Source organism: Lutzomyia longipalpis, chromosome 1, assembly GCF_024334085.1.
Source record: "Lutzomyia longipalpis isolate SR_M1_2022 chromosome 1, ASM2433408v1".
NCBI lineage: Eukaryota > Metazoa > Arthropoda > Insecta > Diptera > Psychodidae > Lutzomyia > Lutzomyia longipalpis.
The window spans coordinates 32,370,741-32,391,344 of NC_074707.1; the positions used below are offsets into that span (position 1 = coordinate 32,370,741).

The 20,604-nt window shown below is 34.5% G+C and overlaps 2 protein-coding genes across 8 annotated transcripts; both read left to right on the plus strand.

The window, feature by feature from the left end:
- Positions 1 to 2,204: 2,204 nt before the first annotated feature.
- Positions 2,205 to 7,665, plus strand: LOC129786120 (tropomyosin-2). Of its 7 annotated transcripts, none has more exons than XM_055820944.1 (5): positions 2,206 to 2,310; positions 4,456 to 4,878; positions 4,948 to 5,167; positions 5,514 to 5,691; positions 7,145 to 7,665. In XM_055820944.1, the coding sequence occupies exons 2-5, from the start codon at positions 4,505 to 4,507 to the stop codon at positions 7,225 to 7,227; spliced, it is 855 nt and encodes a 284-aa protein (XP_055676919.1). In that variant the 5' UTR covers positions 2,206 to 2,310; positions 4,456 to 4,504; the 3' UTR covers positions 7,228 to 7,665. The 7 variants fall into 7 exon arrangements, with proteins under 7 accessions (XP_055676918.1, XP_055676919.1, XP_055676920.1 ...); XM_055820945.1 differs by lacking the exon at positions 7,145 to 7,665 and adding an exon at positions 5,851 to 6,288; XM_055820949.1 differs by having other exon boundaries at positions 2,263 to 2,373.
- Positions 7,666 to 10,359: 2,694 nt separating this feature from the next.
- Positions 10,360 to 20,543, plus strand: LOC129786091 (synaptotagmin-11). The gene is made up of 4 exons (XM_055820904.1): positions 10,360 to 10,749; positions 15,549 to 16,360; positions 17,036 to 17,287; positions 17,411 to 20,543. Exons 1-4 carry the CDS (start codon positions 10,692 to 10,694, stop codon positions 17,603 to 17,605), a joined length of 1,317 nt encoding a protein of 438 aa, XP_055676879.1. The 5' UTR covers positions 10,360 to 10,691; the 3' UTR covers positions 17,606 to 20,543.
- The last annotated feature ends 61 nt before the right edge of the window (positions 20,544 to 20,604 follow it).

A 20,604-nucleotide genomic window follows, 5' to 3' on the forward strand; every position in this document is an offset into this window, starting at 1 on the left:
CTGTTCATTATAATCTTTTTCACTTTTAATAAAAATTAATAAAATTAAAAGAAAATTAAAATCGCAAATTGCCATAATGTGCTAATATAGAAATAACACCAAAATAATTTCGTAGTTAGCTTTTTTCTATAGTTTTTTTTTGACCTCAATGTGTGAGCATTATTAGCTAAGAGAACGAGTGGTTGAACTTTAATCTCCTACTAATTTATATATTAACTTGTTGCTTGAAAAAATTGTTCGGAAGGTATCAAATATATGGTCTCATGTATGGTCAAAATGAATTTTATAAAAATAACAAGAATTAGAGAAAAAATGAAATAAATTGATATTTTGCTGCTAAGAAAATTGTTTTTCTTTTTATTTTCTTCTGTGGGTTAGAAATGAATTTTCCGGCTGTTCTGAATATATTTTGGAAATGTCTAAATATAGGTAAGTATAGTTTGTATAATGTAGTTAAATTGTAGGTAATTATACTATTAATTAAAGTAGAAATAATAATAGATTTTTGGTAAAACGTTTAGTTTAACGTGTTTAACATGAGCTCACGACTATCAATTTTCATAAATTCCCAACTAAATGTTACTCGATAATCAGTTTGTTTTTGGGGCAGTGGGGTAAAGTAAAACTCACGCAAGAAGTCTATTTAATTTTCAATAATTTCCCTAAAATTATCATACTTTGAATAAATACTGATAAAAAACCTACCGTAAGTAAATGTAAAGAACTTTGATCAATTTTAAGGTAATATTTCTGGATCATTTTTATTTGATTCTATGGTATTTTAAGAAGTACTTTAGAGGAATGAAAATTACATATATGAGGGTAGATTGTAATTAGCAGCAATAAGGAGAACTCCTACGAAAAAATTAAATAAATTCGAATAAAAGAAAGGCTTTTAGACCCAAACTACACAAAATTTAATGAAAATTAAGAATTAACAACTTAAGAATTAGCATCCCTAGACGGTTAACAAAGATTTTAAAATATTTTTGGAAAAGTCCGGGTTATAGTTTTAACAATAATAACGAATTTCTAGTTAATTTTATTAAGTCAATTAAAATAAAGAAAATATTATATTCGAGTTTGATATGATAGTTTTTCACTTCTTTTTTATGATAAAGGTTGTATATATGTATATTATAATGACATATGTAAGTATTTCGTAAGCATAAAGATAGTTAATTTTTTAACAAAAAATTATTGTAAAAAATATCTTTTATAATCTCTTAAAACTTAATTGGGAGCAATAAAAAGCTTTCATATTTGTTAAGTCCTAACAATTCATATAAAAAAAGATTAATAAGGATAATAAATTAATTAAAAAAAGCAAAATTATCAAAAATTATTATCCAATCCTTTAATACAGGTATAATGTAAAAGCTTTCAAAAAGCTCTACGAAAATATCCGCATTTATAACTTTCACTGCCTGTGTGAATGAATTTGTGCGAAGATCGTCATAAAACTAATTCTGTTCCTCCTACGCGTCCTTGATTGCGATCACTGAGTGATTCTCATGTTGAAAGATCGCAGAAATTGTTGGCATAGAGAAATTCTTCTGTCCATGCTCGGATATTTTGCAATCTTTTTCCTCTCGCTCACGTAATTTGAGATCATGCAACGGAGCCGCCTGGTGTGTGAGTGGAGACGCCTGGTGAAAAGTAATAAAGGCGAAAGCATTTTTTTTCTCGTACGAAATATTTTCACTTTTATGAATTTCCAATGTGAGAGAAAAAGAGAAAATTCTGTGGGGATCACAGCTAATAAAACATTCGGTTGGGTGGAAAATATTTGGGGAGTGTGGGGTCTATAAATAAAATGGGAAAATGGCTGAAAATCTCCACATAGAAAAAGAGATAATATTGGATTTCAAGGAAATTCGCAATTGTCATTGAAAGAGAAATGGGATGAAAAGCGGTCCAAGTTTACTGCTGAATGATCGTTCTCGTGAGCTTAATGGTTGTGTGGACGAAAGAGAATAGGAGAGAGCCGACGTGCTGATTCCTTGGGGCATGAGTGGTACGGCCTAATTTTCTCACTAAACAAGGTGAACGCCATTCGCGTCAGCGTAGTAGCGATCTTTCTCCCGCGGGAGGAGAAATACACTCACGCGTGCGTGAAGGAGTTGGAGTTTTGTGCGAGAAATTTCTCCACCATGAGGGGAGTGCGTGTGTCGGGGAGGAGAATTCCCCGAGGATTTGGAGCACGAAATTATGCCGAAATATATATTTTGTGCGCACGAAAGCCCCAAGAATCGGGCCATCAGTGCTTTCGCGTATTTGCCAACGCGAGGAGTGATTCAGGGCGCTCAGGTTAGTTAGTTGGATTTGCCTCATCCCAAAACTCCTGCTCATCAAAACTCTCTGCTTAAGTTGGTGATTTTTTTTAACATTGGAATTTTCCACTTGATCGTTTCGCTTTTTTTTTCTTTGGACTTTGTGCCTGAATGTGAAGGGAATGAAAAGTGAAATTTTGTGGATAATTCAAAAGTGATCTTCACAACTTCAAAAGAGGATTTTCTGTGCATGTGCGACATTTTCAAATGGAATTTTCGCTTCGTTTTCAGCAGCCAAGTTTCTCAAACACCAAAATAATTCTCAATAGAACGAATGAGAGAAATATTTCTCAACTCATATAACTTTATTTTATCGATTTCCTCAGGGGATCATTGCTAAAAATACGGGCGATCTTTCGTGTGATCTCCACCCACAAATGCGAGAAGTGGGATACTGGAATATCTACACAACACACACTCCATGGTGTTATGAGGGAAAATGTAGGGCGATAAATTTATCCACTATATGAGTGTTGTGCGAAGGAAAAAGAAGTGGTGTGAATCATTGCATCTCGAATGGCTTTTGCCACCCAATCTCCCAAGTCTCCCTGTCGTGAAGGAATTTCTTTTTGGCGGAGATCGCCTTATTATAAAATATGTACGAAGATTTAAAAATAAATTCCGTGTGTTGTGCAAATCCAACACTACTACTTTTGGCTCTTGTAACTTTAGCAATTTGTGCGATGCGCACGCTCTTACTTTTTTGCTGGTCTATTTTCGTACATCACTCTGTCGATGATCCTCGCATCTAGAGAGGAATAGTTTCGCTTCTTCCCTCACTCACTGGCGCTAACTACTAAATACATCACAAACACATACATATGTACATATTTTTCGCATTTTCTTGGACTTGTCCACGTAATTGGCTCGGTTTATGCTGACGTCTTCAGTGGGTGGAGGGTACATTATTGCTTACAGCATTTTTGCACGATACGTGCGTTATACTTCCTTTAGCAATAATGCATCACGTGTCCCAAAAGCTCTAAGGGTGGGCGAATGACGCTGTAAAATTTTCTATCAATTTAGATTTTACTGTACTACGTACTTTTGCTTTCCGCCTCAGGGATACTACGAAGGAGTTTATTCATTTTAATGCTTTCCATGATATTTTTGAGAGCCACACATTAGACAAGAATATTAGGTATAGTAGAAATTTATAAAACGTTTAAAATAGCTGAGATTTCATAAAATTTTCAACCAAAATTGGTTGGAAAATTTCATATACAAAATTACTAAAGCCACGCCCCTATTACATCTTGTTTTCATCCCTTATAATACGTGAAGATAATGACACGTATGCTTCATTCGATCAATTTTTGCAATTTGCGTTATTGGATCATTGTTGAAATTTTCTTAATGAATTAAATTGTGAAATGACGTAAAATAGGGGTGTGGTTATTGAACAAATCATTCATAAGTTATTTTAGATAATTTTTTAATTTAAAATGTTCGGTTTTCCTGATATGTTTTATGATCATCTATATAAAATATTTTCGTATATTTATTTACCTTCCAACAATATTGTGAGAGTCTAAAAATGAATAAAGTCCTTTAGAAAATGGCTATTATATGTATATAAATATACATAGCACATGAATGAATACGTGAGGATGAGAGAAAATATTCCTGAGTGGGTGGTGCACTTCCTCACACCATTTTTGCACATTCTCCCCACGTTATGCCCCAGAAATGGGGGAAGTGGAGGAGTTCAATGGAAAATTTAATTGTAGTATCAGAGCAGGAAATTGGAATAATATGCAGGTGATTTGATGTGGAGTGGCAGGGCATTTCAAATCATATGAATTTCCTGCTATAAATTGCAAAATGTCGAGAAAGTCAAACCGATGGACATTGGAAAATGGGTGAGAGTGTGGAAAATGCTGAATGAAATGAGAGAGGTGGTTTTGTTTGCGTGCGGAGACATCTAAAAATAGCCCCAAAATCTCTGTGATTTCACATCAACACTGTTTATCCATCCACATTCTCTCGCATTTGCTTCCCAACCACTCTTCCTTTTTTGCACATTCCACCACAGAGGCGATCATTCTATTTTATATACATATGTAAAATGAAGAATGTTGATTTGAGAGTGAAAATGTTAAAAAAAAATATTTTCTTGCAGTTGATACTTTTGTCTAGTCAGTGAAAGGGAAGCCAAAGAAGCCGCCACCATGGACGCGATTAAGAAGAAAATGCAAGCGATGAAGCTTGAGAAGGACAATGCGATGGACAAGGCCGATACATGCGAGGGGCAGGCTAAGGATGCCAATCTCCGTGCAGACAAAGTCAATGAGGAAGTACGTGATCTGGCCAAGAAACTCGTCCAAGTTGAGAATGATCTGGTATCCGCCAAAAATGCCCTCGAAGCTTCCAACCAGGAACTCGAGGAGAAGGAAAAAACACTCACCGCCACAGAATCCGAAGTGGCTGCCCTCAATCGTAAAGTCCAGCAAATTGAGGAGGATCTCGAAAAGTCCGAGGAGCGTTCCGGAAGTGCTACCCAGAAATTGCTTGAGGCCACTCAATCAGCTGACGAAAACAATCGGTAAGGATGTTTTAATCTAAATCATAAGGAAAAGGATAAATTCTTATTTCGAAATGTTTTTTTTTACAGTATGTGCAAGGTATTGGAAAACCGATCCCAGCAGGATGAGGAGCGCATGGATCAACTCACCAACCAACTCAAAGAGGCACGTCTCCTTGCTGAAGATGCCGACGGAAAATCCGATGAGGTGTCCCGTAAGCTGGCCTTCGTTGAAGATGAGCTCGAAGTTGCTGAAGATCGTGTCAAGTCCGGAGAGTCGAAGATCATGGAGTTGGAAGAAGAGTTGAAGGTGCGTTTTTCCTTGTTTAACATTACAAAAAGGAATATTCTTTTTTTTTTTAATGTTTTCAACTTTAAGATTAAGGATTTATTGGCCCTAATTTTAAAGTTAGGATTTAAGATCTTGATTAAAATGGATTTGAATATTTTTAAAAATTGACTAAAGGACCTAAAACAACGTAACTGAACTATGAATAATCAAGATCGTTTTTTTAATATTTAAACTAAACCAAGAAAATTAATTTTTGACTTAAGGTAAAAGAAAAATTTAAAAGTCCAGAAAGTTTCTGAAAAAAGGATAATTGTCCAGGAAAATATCCAGGAACAATATCATTAAAATATTAATTCTTTAATAGGTTGTCGGCAACTCTCTGAAATCTCTCGAAGTGTCTGAGGAGAAGGCCAACCAGAGAGTTGAGGAGTTCAAGCGTGAGATGAAGACCCTCACCGTCAAGCTAAAGGAAGCCGAAAACCGCGCCGAACAGGCTGAGAAGCAGGTGAAGAGGCTCCAGAAGGAGGTGGACAGACTAGAAGGTGAGTCCTTACACTTTATACCGCTGGCGCTGAGAGGGATTTCTAGGATAATTCTATGCTATAAAAATGGGAATGGATATTATTTATTAATTTATGATTTTAATATGCTAAAAAAACGTATAAATTACTATGTTTCTGCTTCTGCTACGCTTCTTACAGACAATCTCTTCCATGAAAAAGAAAAATACAAAGCGATTTGCGACGATTTGGACTCAACTTTTGCCGAACTTACAGGATATTAGAGATATCACTCTATCAATTCAGTCATGCCAAAATTTTCTTTTTATCTCAACATTTCCACACTTTTCCTCTAAAATTCTTTTTTTTGCTCATTTTCTCCACCACATCCTATACACTATGTATAAGACAGTGTTGTACCCCCTGTACTATGTGCAAAATGATTTCCCACCCAAAATGACACTTTGCAGAGAAATCAGTGTTGATAGTTGACCTCTTTGCAGTACCACACATCATTATGCAACCAAAACTATTGACCACTTTGATGAGTCCCCTTCCTTGTTGAGAATGAGCCAAACAGCTGCCATTTAATCTCTCACATTATGCACATTTTTGTTGTAAAGCAACCAATTAAGATGACATCAAACTACACCACTCTTATACTTCTTGCTCCCCCGAAGATAATCTCGCTCAAACTAGTAACAATTAACATTTTTCTATACCACAACTCGCCAACCCGCATTCTTTCCTATATATAATTTTCACCCAACTCACCAAGCAGCCCTCCACCCCCATGATTAACTATTTTCTCTCTCTATCTATCTCTCTCTCGTTTTGTACCAATTGATATAAAAAAAAACTAATAACATAATTAAGAGCTGCGTACAAAAATATATTCTGTATAATCAACGCAAATTGCACTAATCCGGGAAAGGAGACGGCTATCTATGTAAAAAAGGTACATTTCTGCTAAAATGCTTACAATTAACCCCTTTTGTCACCTTCTCTCTTTCCTTTCTTCTTTCAATCTATCAAATGCGACCCTTCCTGGTATGGAGGAAGTTCATTTTAGGATAAAAAAAAAGATCAATGAACGATTTCGGAAATCCACGTGTCACTAATGATCCCAAATGTTAAGTCTTTAATTTGGGATTATTAATGGTTTTTTTTGTATAAGTAAGCTCTGTGATAAAAAACGGCCTAATCCTTTCAAGGGGAGCATATTTGTTGTTGATGGTGTACATCAAAAATCAATATTTCAGGATAATTTGGTATTTTTTAAATATCAAAATTAAATTTAAAAAAAAGAGAAATCCAAGATTTTCAAACTTTTTTGAGAGATTGATTTTATGCTGTGATATTTATGCTCTTTTGATGATATACACCTCTTCATGAACAATGTATGCCCCTTGAATAAATTCCATGTGTATCAATTGTCCCACACATAATCCTTATATGTCAATGTGAATTATTAATTAATTCCCTAATCTTTCAGACGAATTGGGCATCAACAAGGACAGATACAAGAGTCTTGCCGACGAAATGGACTCCACCTTTGCGGAATTGGCTGGCTATTAAATGTAATGTCAAATGTTATATTTAATAATAATAAAAACACAATCGCCAATTTAGCATTGTCACACAACGCCGAAGGAAGAATATTGTCGTGGACGAAATTATATTTCGCCCATTGACACAACAACAGCAAGATCCGAAAAAAATTGTAAATGTTGAAGAAAAAATCAATTTTATTTGCTTTTCGTCATTATAAAGAGAAAACAAACAAACAAAAAACTTTTGCATAATACCAATCAATCACATGATATCAATTTAAGATCAAAATATGAGAAGGCAAATTTAAGTGAAACATTTGTAACGAAATAAGTAAAAAAAGCCTAATATATAATGAATAAAAATATATATTGTAAATGGAAAGAGAGCCTCTTTAAACAAATATAATGAAAACTTTTCTGTCTTTTTAATTTAATAAATTATTACTATAATACTAAAAACAAATATGAATGAGGTTGCAAAGTAGAAGGTGGACCCTTTCTTCTGGGGAAACATTTACATACTTACTTGTTGTGCTGGAAGTTTTCTTGGAGCTTTTTTTTGCATATTTTATGTATGTATATTTTATTAAAGGGTTCCTACACGTGATTTGGTTTTTGAAGCAACACCACACCACTCCTCTATACACAACACCCCTCACCACCACCCCGCCCCGCATAAATGTTCACTGTCAATCGACTTTCCCGGTGTATTTATGTCTCCGCCAATGGAGAACTTTTCAATGAAATATGAAAGGGAGATGATGGAAAGGCGGACTGAACTTTTCCGGCAGAATATTTCCTTCCCTCCCCCAAGCCATTCGCATTTCTCCACAGAAACACAATTCATGCAAAAAATATATACATTTGAATCCCACACAATCTCCTCTCAGGCAGCAATTGCTTCATGATTGTTTAGCGGTGGGGGGATTCCACGGAGGTGTACACGCGTGGGCATGATAAATGTTCATTAATTTTATATCGAGTGCCATTGATAAGGGTCTCAACTTTTGGGAGCACAGATGTTTGCCAAACAAATTGCTTCTTAGTTGTTGTTTTGGTCATAATTCTGGCTGGGAGAAAAGTTTGGCGTGAAACTTCTTTTTCCCCTTTAATTAATCCGTCTGATCATATTTTTATCCCTATTTGGGCATATTTTTATGAATTGGTTAAGCTTTTCTGGCGAAAGTAAATGAAATCTATCATTTAGAGTAGATAATTAATATTTAGATAAGCTTGATTTTATGTAAAAAAAAACTCAGAAAAAAGATAAATAAAGCTAAATCATCAAAGATAATTTTATATTGACTGATTTTCGTTTACAAATTATATTTATTTTTAATCAAAATCCATTTAGCCCTATTTGAATAGTTATATTCTCTTTGACTTTGATAAATTGATCATGATACCTATCCTCTTATTCTAATAATATAGCCATTACTTTTTATCTAACTAATCCATCAAAATACATAAAATAAAATTGTGAATTATTTCATCAAGCATAATTCCCTCATGAGAGGGTATTCCGTGGAAAATGAATCTCCATTCCCCAGAGAGAAATTTTATTGATTTATATAACTTTTAGTGTCGTGAAAGAGTCATAAGGCTCTTAATTAATGCGGCATATAGTCATAGTCGTTTACAACTTAATTACAACACCCAAACAATGACTTATGAAAAATCAGCAAAAATTTAAGGCATTCACCTCACAGTTTGAGTGCATTGACGCGCCCTTTTTGTGCAATTTCCGTGCTTTTTTTTTCGAGGTGAGTTCATGGAGGGAAATTCACGGGGAAATTTCCGTGGGCAGTGAATTTTATTGATTTTGACATCCCTCCTCTCAGCTCATCGATTGCAGAGTTTTCGCCCAATTCCAAAGAACTCATCAATCATTCACGAATACAGAATGCATTTTTAACCGGCGCCGTTTCTGAAGAGGGAAACAAATAAAATTTCATCGCGAAGGGTTTTTTGTATGCTGAAATTCTGATTATTATCATATGTACAGTATATAGTACACCTACAATAGGGACGTTTTCCTGAGAGAATGATTTTCGTGCTCAAGGACTTGAATGGACGGCGCGAGGAAAGCGGTGTTAAGCGACGGCACAAAGTATTTTTCAGTGGGCTTGAGCATTTTCGCGCCTATCGCCCTCATTTGGGTGGTCGGAATAGGAGGGAAATTGATTTACATTGTCGAATTCCAGCCCACCTAGGCCTACACCAGCAAAGACACGGTGACACAATTCAGGTGCTTTGAAAATTGATTTTTTTCTATTTAATTTCTTTTATAATTTAATTTTTTAAACTTTCTCTGTACCTATGTTTCAGAATTTTATTATTTTTTTTTCAGAGACCGCAAATAGATTTTACCGCAATTAAGGGAGATCGGAGTTAATAAAATCAGACAAATCTCAAAAATTCACAATATATCCTTTTCTGTTACAATTTTTTCGTCTTATAATTTTTTGTGTGATGTTTTTTGCTCCTCTCCTGAGTAAACAATCGGATAAGATAAAAACTGATCAATTTGTTTGAGTCAATCAAATTGATCAAAGATTGATCAAAAATGAATCAATAATTGAATAAGTCAATTGATTTATTGAAAAAGTGACTCAAGCAATTGACAAAACTAAAACTTGGATTGATCAATCTCAAGTCGAAGCTGTTTGTTTTATATTTAGCTTTTCAAGCGAATCAACACTGACTCAATATTAACTCAATCAATATTTAATCAATTTTTAACAATCAAATTTTGATCTAGGATTGATCAACTATTGATACAAAATTGCTGCTAATTTTTTTTTCATCGATCGATTAGTGAATTTATATTTAATCATTGATCAATCATACAATTTTCCATAAATCATTGATCAATGATATAATTTTTGCTCAAACATCGGTCAATCACACTCTTTTAGTGCAAATCAATCCAATTTTTTGTATAAGGTCAAGTAAGACATTTTCTCAAGATTGAATTAGTCACAAAATTTAATACCTACCACGGAGATGTTACAAATGAACATAAAACATATTGATTGAGCTATATTGTATTTTTGAGTCATTCATTTGGATTTCTGTGTGAATGTTCCGAATGGACGGGATAGCGCCGTCGCCGGTATATTGATTTTTCCTCGCGACGTCTAACGATGTTTTCGTCGCCACTTTTGCTGCTACTTCCTTCGGCACGAACATCCAGTTTCGCAGCAAATTTCACTTGTGCCACTTCACAGTGCGGACATTTTTCTTTTGAGGACAAGTACCTACTTTTTGTGTGAAAATATCAAATCTTTTGTGCCAGAAAGTGACTCACTGTTTGAGTTCCAAAATTCTCTGAGAGCTCATTAACTGGTGGTAACACTGTGCAGACTTTTCTGGAAAATTGTGAAAAGTGTTTCAATTCTAATTCATATGGAACTCGAGGCGAAGGGTGAAATTTAAGTGAGAAAGGACTCTTGGGTGGAAAAAAAAGTCTCTGCGACCGAAGGGATTATGCCGAATCTCCTATTCGACCCCAATCCAGGGGTGAAGCTGACACCATTGGAATCAAGTAATTTTGCGCTCTCATTGCATTTGCCCCGAAATTATTTTCTTTGCGGGAGTTGAAAAAGTCATCCCTGTGGGAGGAAAATTCCCAAAAGCTCTGATAGAATTTTCTGTGTGGGCGGGAAGATTTCACAGCATATACACACACACCCTCACCATTCTTCCACGGCACAGGGCATACAAAATTTCAATTCCATTTCCACCAAATCATCATTTTGCCATTTTCATACAGTCACATAATTCACAATCATCCCTTCATCCCTTGTCCCCGTTCTTCTTTCTCAACTCACACAAAAAAAAATTGAGACAATTTTCTGCAGAAATGTTTCTCGGATTCGGGACAAAATATCTCTTTCATGTGGAGGAGAAGAAAAAAAAGGAAAAAAAATGTAATCTTGGAATCTTCTCGCCTGAAATATTTTGTGAGAAATCCCATGAATGAATTTTCATCTTTTGGTCAATGAGGGACGAAGGTGCAAAAGGGGTCAATGGACACTAGAAATGGATCAGAAGAACCCACTCAGAGAAGCTAATCTGGGAATTATCTCTGGGTGCCAAAAGAATGTGTGCGACATAGAGGATGCTCAGTGGTCAATATAGTGATTCGGTCAAGTCTATTTTTACCCCACAAAACGACAGTGGGTGGATGCAGGGTATATCATACAATTTTCCAGGACTTTGCTTTTTATGAGATGACGTGCCATATACTCGTAAATTAAAGTGGACTCTAAATCGACATATAAAAAATAGCACAGAATCATTCGATTTAATCTAGAAATCTATCTAGAAAAAAAAGTCAATCAACGATTTAATAGAAGATCATCCCTCCCGAAAAAGTTGCGTCATTTAACCACAAATTTTGCCACAATCTCATTGTAAATTAAGACGAAACTTGGAAAAGTATTCTCCAGGCTGGAGATTTAGGGATTAGAATGGGTGCAAATAGTGAAAAGTGCGAAAATTCTAATGGCACCTTCCACCTCTTGAGATGATATCGGGGGTAAAAAGATGGGTAAAATACCGTATGAGAATCATCCCCTGTGTACGACATTTTATACAGGGGAAGACATAAAAGATGACCTTTGCGATAAAATCGAGACGACAGACAATTCTTGGTTCTGATACCATAGCGGAGAAAATTGAGAGGGAAGCACGCATATTTTCCAAGCCGGGGGCGTAGAGCTAGCATCATATTTTCACTGATTTTTTTGTTTGGGCATAAGAATGTTTCAAATGATCAAAAGGATATTCAATTTTGATTCTGAGAATATTTTTTTTTGGTCAGGAAATTGAAGAAAATTGGCAGGAAAACTTTTAAATTCAATAATAATCTTGATATAAACAGAAAATATTTATGAATTTCCTGATAAAAGATGATGTTTTCCGTAAGAATTGAACTACTCCTTAAAAAATGTCGAATTTTTCAGCAAGAAAAAAACAATTAATTCTTATTTGGATTCAACATTTTTCAATCGTAATTGTAAAATTTATTTTATACTTTGGAAAGAGCTTTATAAGTTATGATTAAAGGATGTTATGCACAATACAAGGGCGAAGTACCTAATTGAAGGAAACGCAGAAAACAATTTTAACCTACCCAGTCTTGTAGGGAATCAAAAAAGGAAAAAGAATCGCCAAAAATATTCACCTTTTTCCACTGGGGTCACAACGAAAAAAGACAATAAAGTTTTGTAAAAATTCAAAAAAATTGGCCGCCATTCGCCATTTTGTTCATTTCAATGCATGAATCATATGTTTCAATGCTTCGTCATGAGCTTGTCGATGACAGTTTGACATTTCATTTATTTTTTTTTTGGGAGAAAATAAAAAAAATTGCGTATTTTTTAATTTAATTATCGTGGTAAATGTGTTTTACGTGTTGTTCAAGAGTGATTTTTATGTCTGAATACCTGAAGGATGAATTCCCGCACAGTTTGTGACCGTCTCAGCGAGCACATCATTGGTCGTGGAAAAGGTCTTGGGAAAGGTGGTGCCAAGAAACATCGTAAGGTTTTGCGTGACAACATCCAGGGAATCACAAAACCAGCAATCCATCGTCTTGTCCGTCGTGGTGGTGTGAAACGCAAAGGATTCCAGCGCAGAGGATCTCTCAATTCGTGAAAAAGTCATCTTCAAGACGATCCACGACCATTGTTTTTGAATTGCTTTGTTTTGTAACGAGAGATGTGCTCGCTGAGACGGTCACAAGCTGTGCGGGAATTCATCCTTCAGGTATCAGATATAAAAATCACTCTCGAACAACACGTAAAGCACATTTACCACGATAATTAAACTAAAAAATACGCAATTTTTTTTATTTTCTCCCAAAAAAAAATAAATGAAATGTCAAACTGTCATCGACAAGCTCATGACGAAGCATTGAAACATATGATTCATGCATTGAAATGAACAAAATGGCGAATGGCGGCCAATTTTTTTGAATTTTTACAAAACTTTATTGTCTTTTTTCGTTGTGACCCCAGTGGAAAAAGGTGAATATTTTTGGCGATTCTTTATCCTTTTTTGATTCCCTACAAGACTGGGTGGGTTAAAATTGTTTTCTGCGTTTCCTTCAATTAGGTACTTCGCCCTTGTATTGTGCATAACATCCTTTTCATTCAACACTATACAACTTTTCTTTATAAGTCGGCAGATGCAAAAACCAATCAAGAAAAATTGGGTGGAGAACAATTCTTCAAGACTAAACAACATGTTACTTTCAAATTATTGTAATAAAATGTGTGTATAGGAGGTAATTTCAGGACTTGGCGCTATAATCACATTAAACCACAATGTCTGCCACCCCTTGTTATTCTCAACTACCTATTCATTTGAAATTCCACGGAAATTTCATTACGCAAAAAGACCATTTCTGTGGTCCATTAAAATAAAATTCCTGACATTTCCATTTTGGCAAATCCCCCAAAAAATTTTTCGACGAAATTGTATCGATTTTATTATTCGTTATATTGCTTGTGTAAAGGATACCTTTTGCTCCTCTTTTACCACCGCAGCTTTCGTGTGCTATGTACTCAAATTACGTTGAAGAAATATTTTTAGAAAGGATAGCAATTGTGATTCCCATTTCATCAAATTGTTACAGAAATAGAGCGCAAATATTGCATGGAATCTTCAAAATGATTTTATGATTTGAATATATAGCAGAAAGAAGGGGTGAAATGGTAGAATTTTGATGAAACATTTACAATTCTTAGAAATCTAAATTAGAATTAAATAGAACTGGACAGAAAATTTACACCCACACATTGAGTCTTGTGCTGTTGCAATAAGATATGTAATTTATAAAGGATTCAGAAACCTTTGAGTGACCGAATGTACCCTATAGTCTCCCCTTGTTTATTTTTCTCTGAGAGGTTTTATTTAAATGCCAATATATCGTTATTTGTGTCCAATGGAAATAAATCCTTGAAGGAAAACTCGACATTTCCAGTAAATTACGTTTTTGATATATTGCAATTATTGTCTTCAGGCTGTTAAGTAAATTCAATTGACCTTTTGTAATTTTTTTCTAGTTTCTCAAGAAGACAAACGGAAAAGCAATAAAATTTAATTTCCACATTGGCATAAACAGCATAAAATCCCTCATAGAATTGCGACTTTTTAAAATACCTCAGCGCTTCAGTTTTATTTCTTAGACTGCTGTCTAGACAGCACCCTAACTGAACTCAGGTTTAATAGCTTAATTTACAACAAAAATTGATCAGTATGTAAATAATTTTATGGTAATAAAAATTAATTTCATTAATAGAAATTGTTTGAAGCTTGAAATCAACATAGAATCGTGACAACGACTTTTATATAAGTTTTGGTGCCAAAAGTGGATTCATCAACATTATTTTAAATTTTACAAATCCACTGTGTTGTAAATGAACAACCGAGAAATTTAAAATTAACTATAAACTTTTAATAATTATGTATGTACATGTGATGCTAAAATAATACTAAAGTCGTCAGTTCTTTGCAGCTTGCGGTGCAGTGCTCAAGCTGAGTTCTCTGAAGGGTTTTAATAATTTATTTCAAGCTTTGGATTCCTCCGAAATGTATGCTAGTGGTTCAGGAAAAGTTCTGAGAACTCTGAATATAATTCAATTACATACTGAAAAGTTTTACCCTTTATTTTTTACCAACCATTTCACACAAAAGCTCAACAAAATGGAACTTTTGGAACATATTTTGTACATCTCAATGGGGGTTGAAGAGACGATATATGTTGAGTTAAATTAAAATTTTGCAAATTCTGTTATTGAGTTTCAACTTTAATAAACTGTTAAAGTTATCTTTAAAAACCATTTATCGATTACAACAATCACAACATTCGCATCATACATAATTATTGCATAATACGGATGTATTATGTAACTCTTACATAATGTAGAATTTCTAAGAGCCATTCAAGCATTATTTGTACAAGTTGCAAAGGAAACTTTCTAAAAATTTTATGTAATTTATACCTGGGAATGCTTTCAAAGCTCAAAGCTGCATTTTCATATTATGGAAGAATGGCTTTGATTTGACCTTTTAAATCTAATTTTCTTTTGTTTTTTAAGAGAACAATATTTTAATTCAATTGATAAATATTTAAAAGTCAATAATTTGAGAAAATTCATTAAAATTGGAGCTTTTGGGTTTGATTTTCCTAAAAAGCTTAAATGTATTATGCTTTTATAAGGAATATTGATGACAAATGCACTCTCATGTCATGACCGATAAATTAATTCCTTGGCCTCTCCACTCCATGCAATAAAAAAAGCTTTCGGTGACTCACCCCTGCATGTCTTTCAGTGGTGCCAGTCGCTGCGGGTCTCACGGCCGCCGTTGTGCTCGCCGTCATGACGTGCTACTGTGCCCGTCGTATCCGACAGCGAAACCGGAAGACTGCCGGTCACGATGCAACCCTCCCCTTTCAACCACCCAGACGCCCCACGGCTGTACGCTCACCCAGTGGTGCTCCGCCACACTACCTCAAGAAATCACCATCACCCACGGGCATGAAGTCACCACCTGGCGCCCTCCAGTCGCCATCCGAGCCTCCCACCCAGGTGCGCTATGCAGAAGAGAGTGAGACAGGTCCCCTGCCACGTATGGTTGCCCATGAGACGCGTGCACCTGAGCCCGAGAGCCCTGTTGGGTGTGACCAAGGGGAATGCGGTGAATACGGACGATTGGGTTCCCTTGTATTCAAGCTACGCTTTCTCAGTGACAAAGGAGCCCTTGTTGTCTCGGTGGTGCGCTGTCGAGGTCTCCCAGGCAAGGGTGGTACCGTGAGCAATGGCGATTTAACCGGAGCCAAGAACACCGGCAACACCGATCCCTACGTGAAGCTCCAGCTACTCCCTGAGAAGCAGCATAAGGTGAAAACACGCGTTGTGAGGAATACTCGCAATCCAGTCTACGATGAGGATTTCACCTTCTACGGGCTCTCACTGGCTGAATTGGGTGCCATGTCCCTCCACTTTGTCGTTCTCAGCTTTGATCGGTACTCACGCGATGATGTCATCGGTGAAGTAATCTGCCCACTCTCCAGTGTGGAATTGAATCAAATAGAAAATCAGCAGGTTGCATTCAGCAAAGAGATCCAACCAAGGAGCCTCAAGGTTTGTTAATTAATTTTACGAGATAATAATTATATAGCTTTTCATATATAATCTATATATAATTATCGACAGTTGTATGTAATTTGAACATTCTTTTACGTTGAAAATTCAAGAAAATTCTCTCACTTCCCAGTTTAGATGAAGTTGTGCGTAATAAGAATGAATTTATAAAATAAATTCCGGAATTTTTCTTCATCGCACAACATACACTCTCAGTGCTTTCAGTCATCTATTCTCAAAGCTTTCTAAGCACGTCCTACCAATTTCATTTGGAGATGAACGCACCATATTGAGATTGTTTTGCTAAAGAGCAAGTGGGTGGTATTATTCCTAAATATTGATTTATTCTGCCTAAAACATCAAACTTAATCGCATGATTTGCTCAACGGGCTATAGTAATCTCTTCAGGTGTGTCAAATATAGTTATTTGATTAAAGAGCGAATGCTATAAATTTACCTTAATCCGAGAGATTAAGAATCAACACGATGTCTTGATCCTTTTTAGACAGATTTTGTATAATAAAACGAATAAAAGAGATTAGTTTGGGTATAGATAGAATGATAGAAGCATTTAGTTGAGAGAATCGGAGGAAAACATTAATTTTTAAGAGAAGTAATAGAATCACTTTAAAAGAACAAGAATTCATTTAGTCAAAAAAATTCTTTTTATTGCAGATTCGTGCTCAGGGACGTGGTGAGCTCCTTATTTCACTTTGCTGGCAACCAGCAGCTGCAAGACTCACAGTTGTTCTGCTAAAGGCCCGAAATCTACCACGAATGGATGTGACTGGTCTTGCTGATCCATACGTTAAGATTTATCTTCTCTACAATGGCCAGAGAATTGCCAAGAAGAAGACGCACGTGAAGAAGAGGACACTTAGTCCCGTATTCAACGAGAGCTTTGCATTTGATATTCCAACAACTGAAGTAAGTTTTTCTTTCTTCTCTCTTTCTCTCCCATGGGTGGGGTGGGATGGAAATGCTCCTTCTTGAAATGTTTGCAGCATGCTAAATATTTAATTTTCACATAAAAAAAACTCCCCATCGCAGGGAGCTGGAGCTACATTGGATGGGGTTGCCCTCGAATTGATGCTCCTCGACTGGGATCGTGTCACGAAGAATGAGGTGATTGGTCGATTGGACTTGGGTGGGCCACGGTGCACGGGTACAACACTCAATCACTGGAATGAGGTTTGTAATTCACCAAGGCGACAAATTGCCGAATGGCACAAATTAGTAGAATAAATGAGAGAGAGCCAAAAAGGAAAAATAATAGATTGAGCACACCACCCCCACATTATTATTTTTTTTGGCTATCGAATGAATAAACAAAACAATCTCCTTCCCATAAGTTGAATGAAAATTCAAATAAGAAAAGAAAAAGAAACTAGTTCTGGAAAGAAGGAGAACTCAAATTAAAACCAAAGAGAGAATACTAAAAGAAAAAGAAAACTTGCATTATATAAACAAACCTATTAATGAGAAAACCAATAGGGTGGATACTGAGCAAGGAAAATAACTAAAAATAAATATAAATTAATGGAGGAATGATATAAATTAAACTGAAGCTTCTCAATATATACAGGTTTTTGTCTACAGAATATATTATCAATAACGAAAGTAAAAGATATAATACAAGAAAGAAAAATGAATAATAATCTCTTTGAAAATGAAATACTACAGATATACCAAAAAAGATACTAAATTATTTTAAAAATTTGCTTCTGTGTGTCAAATACATATTTGTACAAAAGAAAAAGAAGACATGAAAAATTTTATTTTATTTTATCACAAAAAGGCAATGTGGTTGACATAAAATAGTTGGTAAGTTCATTAAAAAAAAGAAAACTTCGAAAGTGGGTCAGTGAGAACATAAAAAAGGGTGACGATGTCATAGAAAATGGGAATCCTTTATGCATTGAAGTTATGGATAGGACAAAATTTAATTCTCACAAAGCCCCATCATCTTACGTAGTTTCTAAGTGAGATAACATCCATATAGAGAGAGAAATTGTATAATCACAAGCAAAAGAGATTATAAAATCTGTATGTGAAAGCTACTGCAAAAATTCTATTCAAAAAATTTAACTCAAAAATTTAACAAAAAAAAAATCTAAAAATGAAAGCACAAAGAATTTTCCGCAGTTTTCTCACACAAAAGGGAAATATTTTTCTCATTAAGTCTTTTGTTTTATTTTTATTGTTGCCTATACTCTCAATAGAATAAATAAGAAATCAATAAGGATACACTTAAGTGTTTGCTGATGGTAAAAAAGGAAGAAAAAAAAAATATCAGAAAGTATTGAGTAAAAGGGAAGAGATGCATGAGCACAACATACAATATTTAGAAATGCTTTTAGTTGAATAGTTTTTACATAAAATGCCAGAGCTGAATATATAAATATTGTACAATTCTGATAATATCCGATATCATGGGTTAGAGAGCAAGATGACGATGAAAAGAGATGGTATATTTTTGTGGGAAAAAAAGAATAAAAAACTTCCTCGAAATTGAGCATAGGATAGGAAGAAAAATTTTTCCTTAGAAATTTCTTTTACTTTGGAAAAAGAGATGATTTAGAAGGAAATTGAATATGAACGAGTCTTTTGGAAAGTTTCCTTAAGAAAGTATTTATCTTTGAAAAATTCAACGAGCTTTCTACAAATATTTTTTCAAACTTCTTTTTTCTCCTCAAACTATTTGCAGAAAACAGGTACATTTTATGGCACATAAAATTGTGATCAAAAGACGTAGTTTTGTGGGAATAATAAATAATTTATTTTATGGAATGGTTGAGCTATGAAAGAGAATGTCATCTCAATGCCAAGATGAAGGAAATTCATTGAGGAAAAATTTAATTAAAAATTGTGAAAGCAGAAAGAAAGCATTCTCACCTTTCTTTTGCGTGGTCAAGCAGGAATTAATGTGCTATACATTCACCCTCCTCCTCCCCCTGCGAAGGTGATACTTTTTGAGAAAATAAATTGTAAATGGTTAGTTATATAACTTTGTGTTTGCACAAAAAGAAAGGAAAACACATCCATTTTTTCTAAATGCATCCTTTTTCAATTCATCACTTCCTACGGCACATTCCATAGAATTCCTTAATCCTCCTTGTTGTAAATATTTGCGTAAAATGTTAAATCATTGATTTTTTTAAATGAATTTATTGAAAGGACGTTATGCACAATTCTATGGGTCAAGTTCGGGAAAAATTTCATTAATTGTTGGTAGCTAATTTCCGGGAAATTCTTATAAAATTTTGATTTTACTGATTAAAAAAGAAATTTTCAAAGAAATAAAACACGAATTGTGAAAGACGTTTCGGAGATGTATGTCTCCTTCTTCAGGTATGCAAAAGAATTATGTACAACGTTTTTGAAATGCTTCTCATTTTCATTTAGAATTGAATTATTTTTAAAACAAAAGCTTTCTTTTAAATTAAATTCTAACAACATTATTTTTTATTGTACAATTTTTCCAAAGGAGTTTATTCATTTTAGTACGAGAGAAACAATGAGAAAACGAGTATTATTGTAAAAGGAACAAATAACAAGAAATTCTCAAAAAGACATTCCATTTTCCACAGTTATCAGCTTGAGGAAACCGGCAAGATTTTCCCAAAAATGCAAACAATGACGTCTATAACTTTCTCCATAAATTGTGCATAAAGTCCTTTTCTGTAGGTCGTTAACTGGGGTGACTTGTTGATGTGTTGGCTGAGTAAATGCAATTTTTTTCAAAACTCTAAAGTCGTTACTAGAATATTATGATATATATCTATAATATAGAGAAATTAAAAAAAGAAAAGTAATAGTATTTAGTAGAATGTTTTACTGTTTGCTTCTCTACTGGACTAGGCTGTAAATTGCAAAGAAAAAAAGTTAAAAAAAAACTCTTTTCATCAAAAGTCACCCCTATTTCCGATAGTTTAATAATTTTTTGTACATTATTTTTTTAATAAATGAAATATTCCCCCTCTCTGTTCCATCCATGATGAGGTATTAATTTAGATGAAAAAAAAAGAAAGCATTTAAATGCAAAATTAAATGGATCACATTAATGGAATAATTTGTAGATTGAAATTGAAGATATTATTGCTATATACTTCAGAAAAAAAATTATATTGATCCATATTATAATGATTATACAGAAATAAAGAAAAAAAAGTGAGAACTAAAATGGATTTTTGGTGTGTCTGTTGGTTTTTATCAATCCACTTGAAGATGCTACAGGTATTGTC